Here is a 14,167-nt window from a genome sequence, read left to right as displayed (position 1 = left end):
CAGGGACATCATCAGGGTTAAGAGATAATATAATGGTGATAGGAGAGGAGTCCAGGGACATCATCCGGGGTAAGAGATAATATAATGGGGATAGGAGGGGAGGCCAGGGACAATATCAGGGTAATATCAAAGTCCATAAAGACATGGATGAGCGAGTTTGGGGTGGAGCAACTTGACTGGCCTGCACAGAGTTCTGATCTCAACCCGATAGAACACCTAGAATGGAGACAGTGAGCCAGGCCTTCTCATCCAATATCAGTGCCTGACCTCACAAATGCTCTTCTGGAAGAATGGTCAAACATTCCCATAGACACACTCCTAAACCTTGTGGACAGCCTTCCCAGAAGAGTTGAAGCTGTTATAGCTGCAAAGGGTGGGCCAAATCAATATTGAACCCTACGGACTAAGACTGGGATGCCATTAAAGTTCATGTGTGTGTAAAGGCAGGCGTCCCAATACTTCTGGTATTATAGTGTATATTCATAAAGATGAGTCCCAGTAGTAATAGCAATGTTTAGGACTTTGACAGTTTTGGTCACAGGACTTATAACTAAACACTTGGCATCAAAAGCATACAATCATATGAGCATTGCCTGGGCTTTATCCCACATAAGGGAGCAGCAATTTATTATTTGTAGTTACAGTTTAACCATACAGGTGACAAGGGACTCAGAAAAGCCCTCCAATGGAATCCATATAACTTGAAATAGGTACTTTAAAAGTGATTTGGCAATGTTGTGGATACATGCTCTATGTGTTTGCCCAGCGCAAATTTAAAAAAAAGCGGAATGGAACCTCTTTATGTGTACTTTATACTTTTTTCAGAGTGCGACTACCGATGGCGTCATCACAGAGATCCACAAGAAGATCGATATCGACATCGCTTCTCTGAAAACCCTCATGGAGTCCCATAAACTGGACACCATCCGTTATTTAGCTGGTAAGAAGATCGGTCTTCCCAATCAGTTCATTCTGTTTTTTATTTTGTTGTCTGTAGTGGTTGAGATGGAAAGATGAAAAAGATCTTGTTTACTAAAGGACCATTCAAGATAAGCTAAAGTGGAACTTCACCCAAAAGGTGAAGGTGAAGGACACCTGCTATAAAGCCGCAAGGCTTCACTTCCTGCTTCCCTTACTAGAGATGCCAGGGCCTGCACCCAAAGCCAATTGAAGAATCGGCTTGGGTGAGGACTTTGCTGGACCCCTGGATAGGTAAGTGTCCTTATATTACAAGTCGGCAGCTACAGTATTTGTAGCTGCTGACCTTTAATTTTTTTGGGGGGTGAGCTCCTCTTTAACTTGCACTGATGACTTTAAAGCCCAACTCCAGGCAAAATATTTTCTCATTTTTGAAGGTATGGGGGAAATACTAAGGGCTCTCTCCCTTTTTTTTTTTTTTTTTTTTTTTGCCATTGGTGTCTTTATGAGTTGGTTTTTCTCTTGTTCCCCGTTCCAGAGTCGTGTCCTAGTGACAGGAAGTGTGATGGAAATGATCTCCAATGTGGAAGTCTGCAGCACATTTTTTTTAGTAGGATAGGGAAGGGTCAAAACTTCAGCCAGGTTTTATTGCTGGAAGTGTAAAAAGAAAAGGACCACATTTTTTTCAAGTCTTAGAAAACAGAAATACAACATGTTTTGGGGTTCCAAGGCCCCCCTTCATCAGGACTTGGTAAAGAGTGAAGCAGAGTGTTCTGGACAGTGTAAAACTACTACATACTTAAAGACCCAAAATTGATGTCAAACCAATGACTGGAGCAGCTCTTAATATGCCTTCCAGGATATATTAAAGGGGAACTTCAGTCATTATTTTCATCTTTCCATCTACCGTATATAAGCCGAGTTTTTCAGCACATTTTTTTGTGCTGAAAGTGCCCCCCTCAGCTTATACTCGAGCCAAGCACTTTTCTGGTGCAAAGAATGACATTTTCTAAACCGACTTTGGGGCCCCGTATCTCAGGACCACTTGGTGCTAGGAACCCAAAATTTGGTGTGCAAACCCAGTGGAACTAGCACTACAACATATCCAGTTGGTGTTCCTAGCTCCAAGTGGCCCCGAGATATGGGCCCCAAAATCGGTTCAGAAAATGTAATTCTCTGCTGCAGAAGTGCTTGACATTTTATGAACCAAATTTGGGGCCCCTTGGTGCTAGGAACCTAAACTTTGGATATGTTGTAGTGCTAGTTCCACTTGGTTTTCAAACCAAATTTGGGTTTCCTAGCACCAAGTGGCCCCAGGATACGGGGCCCCAAAGTCGGTCAACTGTGTCCATCTGCAGCAATGTCATTTCGGGACCCTTTGGGTCCAGAGACCCCAAATTTTGGCTGCAGCTAGGGGGCATCTAGGAACCCTTAACTACCGAGTTTGAAGTTCGGGGGGACCTTTGGCTGCAAATGGGCACAGTGAGAAATGCAAATGGGCACAATGAGGCTGCAAATGGGCATTGTTGACCCTCTTTTCCACTTACAGCAGCTGCGCCTTTCTCACCCCTCGTCTTATACTCGAGTCAATAAGTTTTCCCAGTTTTTTGTGGTAAAATTAGGTGCCTCGGCTTATATTCGGGTCGACTTATACTCTAGTATATACGGTATTAAATCTTCTGCCCTTGTTGTGTTAACTTTGGATAGTAAACATTTTTTTTTCTGCCAGTAAATCCCTTATACAGCCCATTTCCTGTTTCTTGTCTGGTCATTAGCCTAGGCTTATGACATCATGCACAGCACTCACTCTCTTGAGAGTTTGCCAAGAATGGAGGGGGGTGAGCCATATAAGGTCCAATGAGAGCTGCAGAGCTTGAGGTGTGCCTCTGTGTAGATCCAGGAAGTGAACAGGCAGCGGCTTCAAGCTGCCCACAGTTAAAATGGCTGCAGCCAGACTCAGTGGAGGGAGATTTCTGCAGCATATTTTTTATATTTCTGCAGAATTATTTTATATATACATCACAGTATATATAAAATAATATGCAAACTGGTTGGAAGGAAGCTTCAGATTGGCAAAGATGTTTTTTTTTTTTTATTTTAAATTATGTGTGCAGACTGCAGTTCCTCTTTAAGAGCCAAGCAACCTGTCCAGAACACATGGATTGAATTTTTACCAAGACCTGATTAAAGGGTCCTTGGAACCCCAAAACACATTTCTGTTTTAGAGAACGCTACCCTGTTTCCCCGAAAATAAGACCTAGCGTGATTGTCGGTGATGGCTGCAATATAAGCCCAACCCCCCAAATAAGCCCTACCCTGAAAATAAGGCCTACAAGGACTTTAACTAGGGCTTATTTGGGGGGTAGGGCTTATATTGCAGCCATCACCGACAATCACGCTAGGTCTTTTTTTTGGGGAAACAGGGTATAAAAATTAAACAGTTTTAGACCTAACATGGATTTCATCTTGGCCCATGATAAATGCTTAAGGGGTCCCCTGCTCAGGCTGTCAAGGTCCGATGAGTTGGATGCAGCTGACTGAAGAGGGTTGCAGGCTGAGGAAAGGTCCATCCAGACCCAAAGCATTCTGCAGGAATAGGAAGAGATAGTCACTGTGTGAGCGAGTGACCGAATAGACTGTTTGTGCAGGAGCATTGTCTTGGTGGAGAATCCACTTGTCAGGCCAGAGTTCCCGTCTTTTCCTCTGAACAGATTTCTGTAACCTTTTCAGAATCTCCAAGCAATATTGTTGGTTGACTATTGTACCAATTTTTAATGAACTTTTAGTGAATCAAAAAAAAAACACACCAGCATGAGCATAGGAGGGTTCGCACTCTGTCCTCCCTTTGCATTTGTGGCTGCCCACTTCTTGCATCATCGTGGAAATATTCCCACCCCCTCCTTATCCCGCCTGTGCCATTCAAAAACCATGTGATTTCTCCATAGCTATCGGTTGTAACAGAGCTAAAGTTTCGCACTTTCGACAATTTTTTTTTTAACCACTTAAGGACCGACCCTCTTTCTGAGATTCGTTGTTTTACAAGTTAAAAACAGGGGTTTTTCTTTGCTAGAAAATTACTTATAACCCCCAAACATTATCCTTTTTTTTTTAACACCCTAGAGAATAAAATGGCGGTTGTTGCAATACTTTCTGTCACACCGTAAAAAAATAAGACAACCGTAAAGTTAGCCCAATTTTTTTTTTTTAGATTGTGAAAGATAATGTTATGCCGAATAAATTGATACCCAACATGTCACGCTTCAAAATTGCGCCCGCTCGTTGAATGGCGACAAACTTTTACCCTTAAAAATCTCCATAGGCGATGGTTAAAAAATTCTACAGGTTGCATGTTTTGAGTTACAGAGGAGGTCTAGGGCTGGAATTATTGCTCTCGCTCTACCGATCGCGGCGATACCTCACATGTGTGGTTTGAACACCATTTTTATATGCGGGCGCTACTCATGTATGCGTTCGCTTCTGCACGCGAGCTCGGTGGAACGGGACGTTTAAAACATTTTTTTTTTTCTTATTTATTTTACCTTTTATTTTTTTATTTTTACACTGTTCATTAAAAAAAAAAAAAAAAATGTCACTTTTATTCCGATTACAAGGCATGTAAACATGCCTTGTAATAGAAAAAAGGCATGACAGGACCTCTTAAATATGAGATCTGGGGTCAAAAAGACGTCAGATCTCATATTTACACTAAAATGCAATTAAAAATAATGTCATTTAAAAAAATACAAAAGAAAAAAATGGCTCTTTAAGAGCTATGGGTGGTAGTTACGTTTTGACGTTGCTTCCGCCCTGCATTGATATGGAGACGGGTGGGGGCCATCTTCCACTCACTCGTCTTCATGTCACACAAGAGAGAAGATCCGATTGCTGCCGACGGGTCTGATAAGCGGCGAAGGGCATTGGAGTGTGGCGGGAAGCGGGAAGGGGGGGGGCGAATCCGCCGCAGAGACCACTTTTATCTTGACACCAGGTCTCATGGCTGTCCTGGAAGACTCTTAAAAAAGGAGTTACCGGTAAGTCTACCTCAGCTTTTCCGTATTTGGAGATTAAATATTTTTTCCTCTAGACATAAAGAGTGCCCCCTTGTCCTCTGTGATGACCTTAAAGTGAATAACTCAACACCAAGTTCACTATATGGACCACTTATGTATTTGTACATGTTCATTATATCCCCCCTTAATCTCCTCTTCTAAGGAGAATAAATTCAGTTCCTTTAATCTCCCTTTAATCTTTCCTCATAGCTGATCTCCTCCATGCCTCTTATCAGTTTGGTTGCCCTTCTCTGCACTTTCTCCAGTTCCCCGATATCCTTTTTGAGAACTGGTGCCCAAAACTGAACTTCATTTTCCAGATGAGGTCTTACTAACGATTTGTACAGTGGCAAAATGATATCTCGCTCTCTCGAGTCTATACCTCTCTTAATACAAGAAAGGACTTTGGAAACCGCAGTTTGGCATTGCATGTTATTATTGAGCTTATGATCTACCAAAACCCCCAGATCCTTCTCTACTATGGATTCCCCCAGTTGTACTCCCCCTAGTATGTATGATGGATGCATATTCTTAGCCCCCAAGCGCATAACTTTACATTTATCAACATTAAACCTCATTTGCCACTTAGTTGCCCAATTAGACAGTGCATTGAGGTTGGCTTGTAAGTTGGAGACATCCTGTAAGGACGTTATTCCACTGCATAGCTTGGTGTCATCTGCAAAGACAGAAATTGTACTTTTCAGATACCTAGGGATCAGAACCCCACCTGCGGAGAGGGGAAATTGCAAAAGGCCTTTCTTTGTTGCATTAAGGGGCTCTGAGATGATGGGGAGCAAAGGCATCGCCAGAGTCTGTACCCATGATTTGATTGCATATTAGGAAAATGATTCTTCAGTAAGGTCAAATATGGTGGCAGGTCCACCAATTGTGTAGAATGGTATCCTCTTCCCTTCCACACCTCCAACAATAATTGGAAATCAACAAAGTTGCCTTATAAGGAGGTGATTGGTTCCTTTTAACAAGGTGATTGGAGGTGATTGGTTCCTTTTTAATAATTCAGACATGTGCATAATACCATTTCTATAGGAACAGTGCAGTGTTTGCAGGTATTAGAGTTGATCCAAGTGCTGCTCACTACAACCAGGCCATGAATTTGTTAATAAACAAGCATGTTTGCATGAGTGTGGGAATTGCCTTGTGTTGCTTGCTTTGATTTTTTTTTTTTTTTTTTTTTGCATGTTGGACAGGATTATCCAGCATTAAAGGTTCACCTCATACAAATGTTTAATCTTCTCACCATGCATGCTGTGTGGTTAAAAAGTTGTATCCGGTTCACCAGTGGTGTGATCAGAAGATGATCCACCTTTACTGGTAATGAGAGATCTTACTATCCATGATTCCTCTGCCAGAGAAGGACTGGAAACTTTGGCCTGGGAGGCAAACACAACCAACTGACCCTTTCATTGTAGGGGCAGATTTCTGTGAGCTCAAGAAAGTGTAACACATGAAGTGAGCCATGGTGCCCCAGTTCATTGGTAGAAGGTGGGTGCTCCTTGAGGACATGCTCCATTATGCCCCACCTTTTCATATCTTCCACCATCAGCTTTCTTTTTCAGATTTCAGCCTTCAGTCATTGGACATCTCAAAGCAAAAAATAAAGTCTGCACTCAAAGACTTCCCATTGCCAGTTGTGGCGTCACTTCCCAAGTCCAAACAGGGTAATGGGTAGCTTTATATTGCCCCCTATCTGTCACTGACTGTTGGTGCTGCTCTGATCAATATCTGAATGCTGAATTCTCTCCACTCTGTGCCACCAGCCCAACATATCTTATTACTACTGACCTGAAGGAAAATGCCCCTCTGTCCCCTTTGTCCTCCCCTGACCCTACCAAAATTAAGTCTTTTCAACATTGTATTTACCTTTGCTCTTGGTCATTAAAGCAGATTTGCCATTAGATACTGTGTATAATGTTCATGTTAAAGTGAAATTCCAGGCTCTAACTAAGTCTAAAACCTGATGCACACTATTTCTTTTTTTTCCTTAAACCCAGCGGGCTGAATGAAAAAAAAAAACTGAAGAGCTTGTGAGGAGCCGTTGTACTAACTATGCGATGTTAGTACAGCAATCTCCCCCCGCTGAGTCATTGTGTTCTGACATGGGGACAGCCCCTCCGCCAGAACACACCGGTCAGCACTGATCGGATGCCGATCTGCAGACCTTTTTCGGTCATACCCCTATACAGAGGTCTGTAGGACCAGCTGTCGTACACACAGGCCAGTTCAATACAAACTGGCCGAATCCTGCCCGATATTCGGCCCGTGTATATGGCCCTTAAAACTGCTCCCACCCCCCTTCAAATTGGGCTGTCTTGCATGAACTGCACGTTTCAGATCTCCCCAGAGTGGCTCCATGATATTGAGGTGAGATGGCCACTCCAGAACCTTCACTTTATTCTGCTGTAGCCATTGACAAGTCGACTTGGCCTTGTGTTTTGGATCATTGTCATGTTGGAATGTCCAAGTACGTCCCATGCGCAGCTTCCTGGCTGATGAATGCAAATGTTCCCCCAGTATTTTTTGATAACATACTGCATTCATCTTGCCAACAATTTTGACCAAATTTCCTGTGCCTTTTGTAGCTCACACATCCCCAAAACATCAGCGATCCACCTCCGTACCTTTCATCATAGGCCTTGTTGACTCCTCTCCAAATGTAGTGTTTATGATTGTGGCCAAAAAGCTCAATTTTGGTCTCATCGCTCCAAATGACTTTGTGCCAGAAGGTTTGAGGCTTGTCTCTGTGCTGTTTGGCGTATTGTAAGTGAGATACTTTGTGGTATTTGCGTAGTAATGGCTTTCTTCTGGTGACTCAAACATGCAGACCATCTTTCTTCAAGTGCCTCCTTATTGTGCACCTTGAAACAGCCACACCACATGTTTTCAGAGAGTCCTGTATTTCACCTGAAGTTATTTGTGGGTTTTTCTTTGCATCCCAAACAATTTTCCTGGCAGTTGTGGCTGAAATTTCAGTTGGTCTACCTGACCGTAGTTTGGTTTCAACAGAACCTCTAATTTTCCACTTCTTGATTAGAGTTTGAACAATGCTGATTGTCATTCTCAATTCCTTGGATATCTTTTTATATCCCTTTCCTGTTTTATACAGTTCAACTACCTTTTCCTGCAGATCCTTTGACAATTCTTTTGCTTTCCCCATGACTCAGAATCCAGAAACATCAGTGCAGCACTGGATGAAAGATGCAAGGGTCTGTCAGGAGTCCAGAAACTCATTGACCTTTTACACACACTAATTACAAGCAAACAGATCACAGGTGAGGATGATTACCTTTTAATAGCCATTCAAACACCTTTGTGTCAACTTCTGTGCGTGTTATCAGGCCAAAATCACCAGGGTATGTAAACTTTTGATCAGGGTCATTTGGGTAGTTTCTGTTGTGATTATGATTTAAAAAGAGTAAACACGGTTGATTGATAATAAATGGCTTCAGCCAAACACTAATCATGAGTGAAAGAAACATTTTTGTGTTATTCATGTTCTCTGAAAAATGGCGAAGAAATCCTAAACTCTGCCAGGGTATGTAAACTTATGAGCACACCTGTATACTTACCATTGTCGGCTGTCCCTCCTCTCCCCTGAAACCGCTGCTAGAAGCTGATGATCTGACCAGAGTGCCCTGAAACTAGGTAAGTATATGCATCCTCCTTTCACAAGGTAGTTAGAAGGGTGTAGGAGCCGGTTGGTTGGTTTGAGCTTACTTACTTTAAATGCAAACATGCTATGTAATGTGTAAGTGCAACAGGTCCAGTATTACTTCTCACAGTACTCTCCATATGAAGGCCTTAACCTTTTTTCTTCCCAGAAGGGAAATGATGTTCAAGCATCCTGCAGGGTCATTACCTGGACTGAGACACCAGCTCAGAGATGACTCCATCATGTAAATCCTGGTGCCTGTACAGTTCCTGGACGTGTTCCCAAATGTCTGACACAGATCAGCACCTCACCTGGCGACTTGCTGCAAAGTTGCAATGCTGCAGTTGGATCTCTGGGGGAGAGAGGAGACTGGAGCTCCAGGACGGCTCTCTAACCACTGGAGCCACCAGCTTGTAATATCCCTTCATTTGCAGGCCATTTTCTGTTTTCATAGTTCGGTGATTATTGTCATGCCACACTGTATCCAAATTAATTTTATATTGTTTTTTTTAAAGAGAGCTTTTTTTTTTTTAGGTAGTATGTAATATCCAATGTGCTTTTAATTTTTACTATATAATAGAAAAAAAAAGACAAAAACGCTTAAAAAAAAAAAAAAAAAAAGAATCTGTTTCCCTAACTTTATACCAAGACAGTACACAGGGGGTATGGACACGTGCATCGCCTGCCTGTTTTCACTGCCCCTCTGCTGCCCGTGTGAACGGAATTTTACAGTCTTTCAAGCACAGCAGCAGTTACTGCTGTCCAATCAGAATTGAGAGTCATGGCTTCCTTTTCAGTGCATTGTTTGCTAGACAGAGAGAAGTGAGAGAGGGGTGTAAAGAGCAGTGGGGGCTGGTGTTCTATTATTTTTGGTGGGGGGGGTGGCGGAAAAACCACCCGCCATCACCCCACCCCGGTCGCTTCATCTGTGTTGAGTAAGTCTGATCTATGGTTCAGGGCAGTGGTCTCCAAACAACGGCCTGGGGGCCGGATGTGGCCCTTTGCTTGCCTTTATCCGGCCCTTTAGGCACTATTCCTCCCACTGATACGAGACACTATTCTGCCAACTGACATCAACTATAGGGTACTATTCCTCCCAATGATGGGGCACTATTCCTCCCACTGATACGAGACACTATTCTGCCAACTCACATCAACAATGGGGCACTATTCTGCCAACTGACAACAATGGGGCACTAATCCTCCCACTGATATGAGACACTATTCTGCCAACTGTCATCAACAATGGGGTGCTACGTCTCCCAATGATGCCAATGATGGGGCACTATTCCTCCCAATGATATGAGACACTATTCTGCCAACTGTCATCAACAATGTGGCACTATTCCTCCCAATGATACCAACAATGGGGCACTATTCATCCCAATGATATGAAAACTATTCTGCCACCTGACATCAACAATGGGGGACTATTCTTCCCAATGATGGGACACTATTCCTCCAACTGATACGAGACACTATTCTGCCAACTCACATCAACAATGGGGCACTATTCTGCCAACTCACATCAACAATGGGGCACTATTCTGCCAACTGACATCAGCAATGGGGCACTATTCCTCCCAATTATATGAGACACTATTCTGCCAGCTGTCATCAACAATGTGGCACTATTCCTCCCAATGATACCAACAATGGGGCACTATTCATCCCAATGATATGAAACTATTCTGCCACCTGACATCAACAATGGGGGACTATTCTTCCCAATGATGGGGCACTATTCCTCCTACTGATATGAGACACTATTCTGCCAACTGACATCAACAATGGGGCACTATTCCTCCCAATTATATCAACGATGGGGCACTGTTCTTCCCCCTAATACCTGATGCCAGGTAAATTTACACCCCCCCCCGACCACAGTCCAGCCCCCTGAAGTCTGAAGGACAATAAACTGGCCCTTTGTTTAAAAAGTTTGGAGACCCCCTGTTTTAGGGGAATGGGAACTTAAATCTAGGTATTTGATGTATGATGAAATGCTTTTAAGCTTATATATGTTTTTTGTATTTTTTTTCTCCTTTTTTAGGCTCTGTATTTGCTTGCCTTGCCATAGCCCTTGGATTTTACCGACTGTGGAAATAATGGTTCAGACCGTGTCTAAGTGGACCTGTCACTTTGCAGTAGACATATTACTGACAAGGGGGAAGGGTGGGTTGAGGAAGGCCTTATCGCTGTCATCAGTTATAACAGTTGCTTCAATATTTAAAGAGGAACTGCAGTCTGCTCACATAATTGGTAATAAAAACATATTTGCCCTTCTGAAGCTTCCCTCCAACCACTTTGCATATTATTTTATATACACCGTGATTCTGTACTCTCCAAATATGCTGCAGAAATCTCCCTCCAGCAAGTCTGGCTGCAGCCATTTTAACTGTGGGCAGCTGAAGCTGCTGCCTGTTCACTTCCTGGATTTACACAGACACACACCTCCAGCTCTGCAGCTCTCATTGGCCCTCTTATGACTCCTCCTCCCTCCCTTCCTGGCAAACTCTCAGGAGAGTGAGAGAGAGAGCTGTGCATGATGTCATAAGCCTAGGCCAGTGATGGCGAACCTTGGCACCACAGATGTTGTGGAACTACATTTCCCATGATGCAGTGTAGTAGAACATCATGGGGAATGTAGTTCCGAAACATCTGGGGTGCCAAGGTTCACCATCACTAGCCTAGGCTAATGACCAGACAAGAAACAGGAAGTGGACTGTATAAGGTATTTACTGGCAGAAAAAAAAATGTTTTACTTCCACTTTAAATATTTAAGCCTCTGTCTATTATGGCCTCTTCCCCAGACTGTTGATTAGATTAGCTTGTGGAATAGTTGGCTGGCTTTTGTGTTCACCTGAAAAGTTGTTGGGGAGCAAAAAGGAGCTGCAAGAATAGACCGTTGAAGCGACGGGTCCCCATCACGTTCGATCGACCTGTAAATCTCCTATAAGGAGACACCATTTTGCTGGTCAGAGGTCCAATACACAGGACTACTGGGGCGAAGAAGGGGGGGGGGGGGCTTCAAACCTAAAATCCTGGCAAACAGCTGAAATATACCTATGTGAACGGTTTACTGCTCAATGATCTGTAATATTCTGCATGCCAGTGCTATAAGCCCTGTCCCCGTGTCCTCCCCGGAGACTGTACAGCAGTCAGAGACCTGCCCCCTGCCCAGGATTGGACAAATAGGTATCAGAAAGAAGAATGATGAGGTCATCACTCTGCTCCCACCATGAGTGCGTCCTACAGGCAGTAGACAGCAGCTGGCCATGCATGCTGGACTGAAAGCTGATTGGTTTCTATGCAGAGCTGCACTACTATTCCCCCCCCCCCACACACAAGTGAAGTTACCCTTTACATATGATCAGGCAGACCCCCAGATCTGACCAGGGTGGAGAGAAAGGGGGCTGTTTCACGCTGCAGTTTGGCCGCAGCTTACCTGCGGTTCCCCATAGGCTTTCTAATATCTCCTCTTTCTTTTTTTTGGGGGTGCTTTTTCTAAAAGCGCACTAATAGTCCTGCGTTCTGCATTTTGATGCGCTTTCAGAAAACACACCAAAACTGCAGGACATCATAGAAAGTCTATGGGGGGAAAACTGGCGGTTAACCACGCGAAAACCGCGGTACACCTTAGTTGTACCGGCGTGAACGCTCTCAAATCATTCAGGACTCGGAAAGATCTCTTCCTTCCACTTCTGTAACATCAGAGCAAATAAAATATATAAAAAATTGCTCATGGCAGCCGATCAATTTTCATTTTTGCACTTTGAACAAAAAATGTTTCCTATTACCGAACTCCCATGTAGTCCGTTTTCTTCTGCTACAAAGTGACGGGTTCTCTTTCCAGGAATGTATTCTACAAGTGCTACATTCTCAGAAATGGCAGCTGTTCATGTCAGTCATTCCGGCGGTGCTGCGTTTGCACAGTTCCTTATCGCCGCTGTACACGGAGATCGGGAGGCCAGAAGTCTGAGCGCACAATGTTATGTCTTTTGATTGCTATGACTCCATGCTGATTGGTTGTCGGTCACACGCTGTGACGCTGCAGCCAATGAGAGAAGCGGTAGAATGTAGAGTCGCCGTATTCTTCATACCCGCTATGAAGTGCCTTTCCGTGTGTTTGTAAGGCGGATCATTTTGCTGTTTTATATTATTCTATTAAACTCATTGAATGTTGCCTTTGTGTGAGTCCCTGTTGTATTATTTACGTCTCCTTCTATATGGTTGTAACCAAGAAAATGATCCTGAGCTATGTGCTAGACTGGTGACCTCCAAACTGTGGCCTTTTGCTTGCCCTTGAGCACTATTGCTCCCACCGATACCAATGATGGGGCACTATTCCTCACACCGATACCATTGATGGGGTACTATTCCTCCTACTGACACCAATGATGGGGCACTGTTCCTCCCTCTGACAGCAATGATGGGGCACTATTCCTCCCACCAATACCAATGATGAGGCACTGTTCCTCACACTTACTACAATGATGGGGCACTATTCCACTGATACCAATGATGGGACACTATTCCTCCCACCGACACCAGTGATGGGGCACTATTCCTCCCCCTGATACCAATGATGGGGCACTATTCCTCCCCCTGATACCAATGATGGGACACTATTGCTCCCACCGATACCAATGATGGGGCACTATTCTTCCTACTGACATCAATGATGGGGCACTATTCCTTCCTCTGACAGCAATGATGGGGCACTGTTCCTCCCACCGATACCAATGATAGGGCACTATTCCTCCCACCGACACCAATGATGGGGCATTATTCCTGCCACCGATACCATTGATGGGGCACTATTCCTCCTACCAACATCAATGATAGGGCACTATTCCTCCTACCGACATCAATGATGGGGCACTATTCCTCCCTCTGACAGCAATGATGGGGCACTGTTCCTCCCACCGATACCAATGATGGGGCACTATTCCTCCCACCGATACCAATGATGGGGCACTATTCCTCCCACCGATACCAATGATGGGGCACTATTCCTCACACCGATACCATTGATGGGGTACTATTCCTCCTACTGACACCAATGATGGGGCACTGTTCCTCCCTCTGACAGCAATGATGGGGCACTATTCCTCCCACCCATACCAATGATTGGCACTATTCCTCCCACCAATACCAATGATGAGGCACTGTTCCTCACACTTACTACAATGATGGGGCACTATTCCACTGATACCAATGATGGGACACTATTCCTCCCACCGACACCAATGATGGGGCACTATTCCTCCCCCTGATACCAATGATGGGACACTATTCCTCCCACTGACACCAATGATGGGGCACTATTCCTCCCACTGACACCAATGATGGGGCACTATTCCTACCACTGACACCAATAATTTTCTACTCCTGCTGGACACAGTCCGACCCCAGCATTTGAAGGACGGTAAATTGGCCCTTTGTTTATAAAGTTTGGAGACCCCTGTGCCAGATGACAGACTACCCATTACACACAGTGCAGTACCACCCATCAGTCAAAGTTTCCCAT

The 14,167-nt window shown here is 44.1% G+C and overlaps 1 protein-coding gene across 2 annotated transcripts in view; it reads left to right on the top strand.

The window, feature by feature from the left end:
• The window catches only part of CCDC90B (coiled-coil domain containing 90B), a 64,991-nt gene extending 52,171 nt beyond the window's left edge, over positions 1 to 12,820 (top strand). Inside the window, exons 8-9 of one of the 2 annotated variants that reach the window (XM_073612831.1) lie at positions 826 to 940; positions 12,491 to 12,820. In XM_073612831.1, the coding sequence (XP_073468932.1) occupies positions 826 to 940; positions 12,491 to 12,639 (264 nt within the window). In that variant the 3' untranslated portion in view covers positions 12,640 to 12,820. Of the gene's footprint in view, positions 1 to 825; positions 941 to 10,687; positions 11,419 to 12,490 lie in introns of those variants that run through there. The other variant, XM_073612832.1, reaches the window with a different exon arrangement.
• The last annotated feature ends 1,347 nt before the right edge of the window (positions 12,821 to 14,167 follow it).

This window comes from Aquarana catesbeiana, linkage group LG02 (genome assembly GCF_042186555.1).
Source record: "Aquarana catesbeiana isolate 2022-GZ linkage group LG02, ASM4218655v1, whole genome shotgun sequence".
Lineage (NCBI taxonomy): Eukaryota > Metazoa > Chordata > Amphibia > Anura > Ranidae > Aquarana > Aquarana catesbeiana.
Note: the sequence above shows the minus strand (reverse complement) of the source record. Positions and strands in the feature narration are given on the sequence as shown.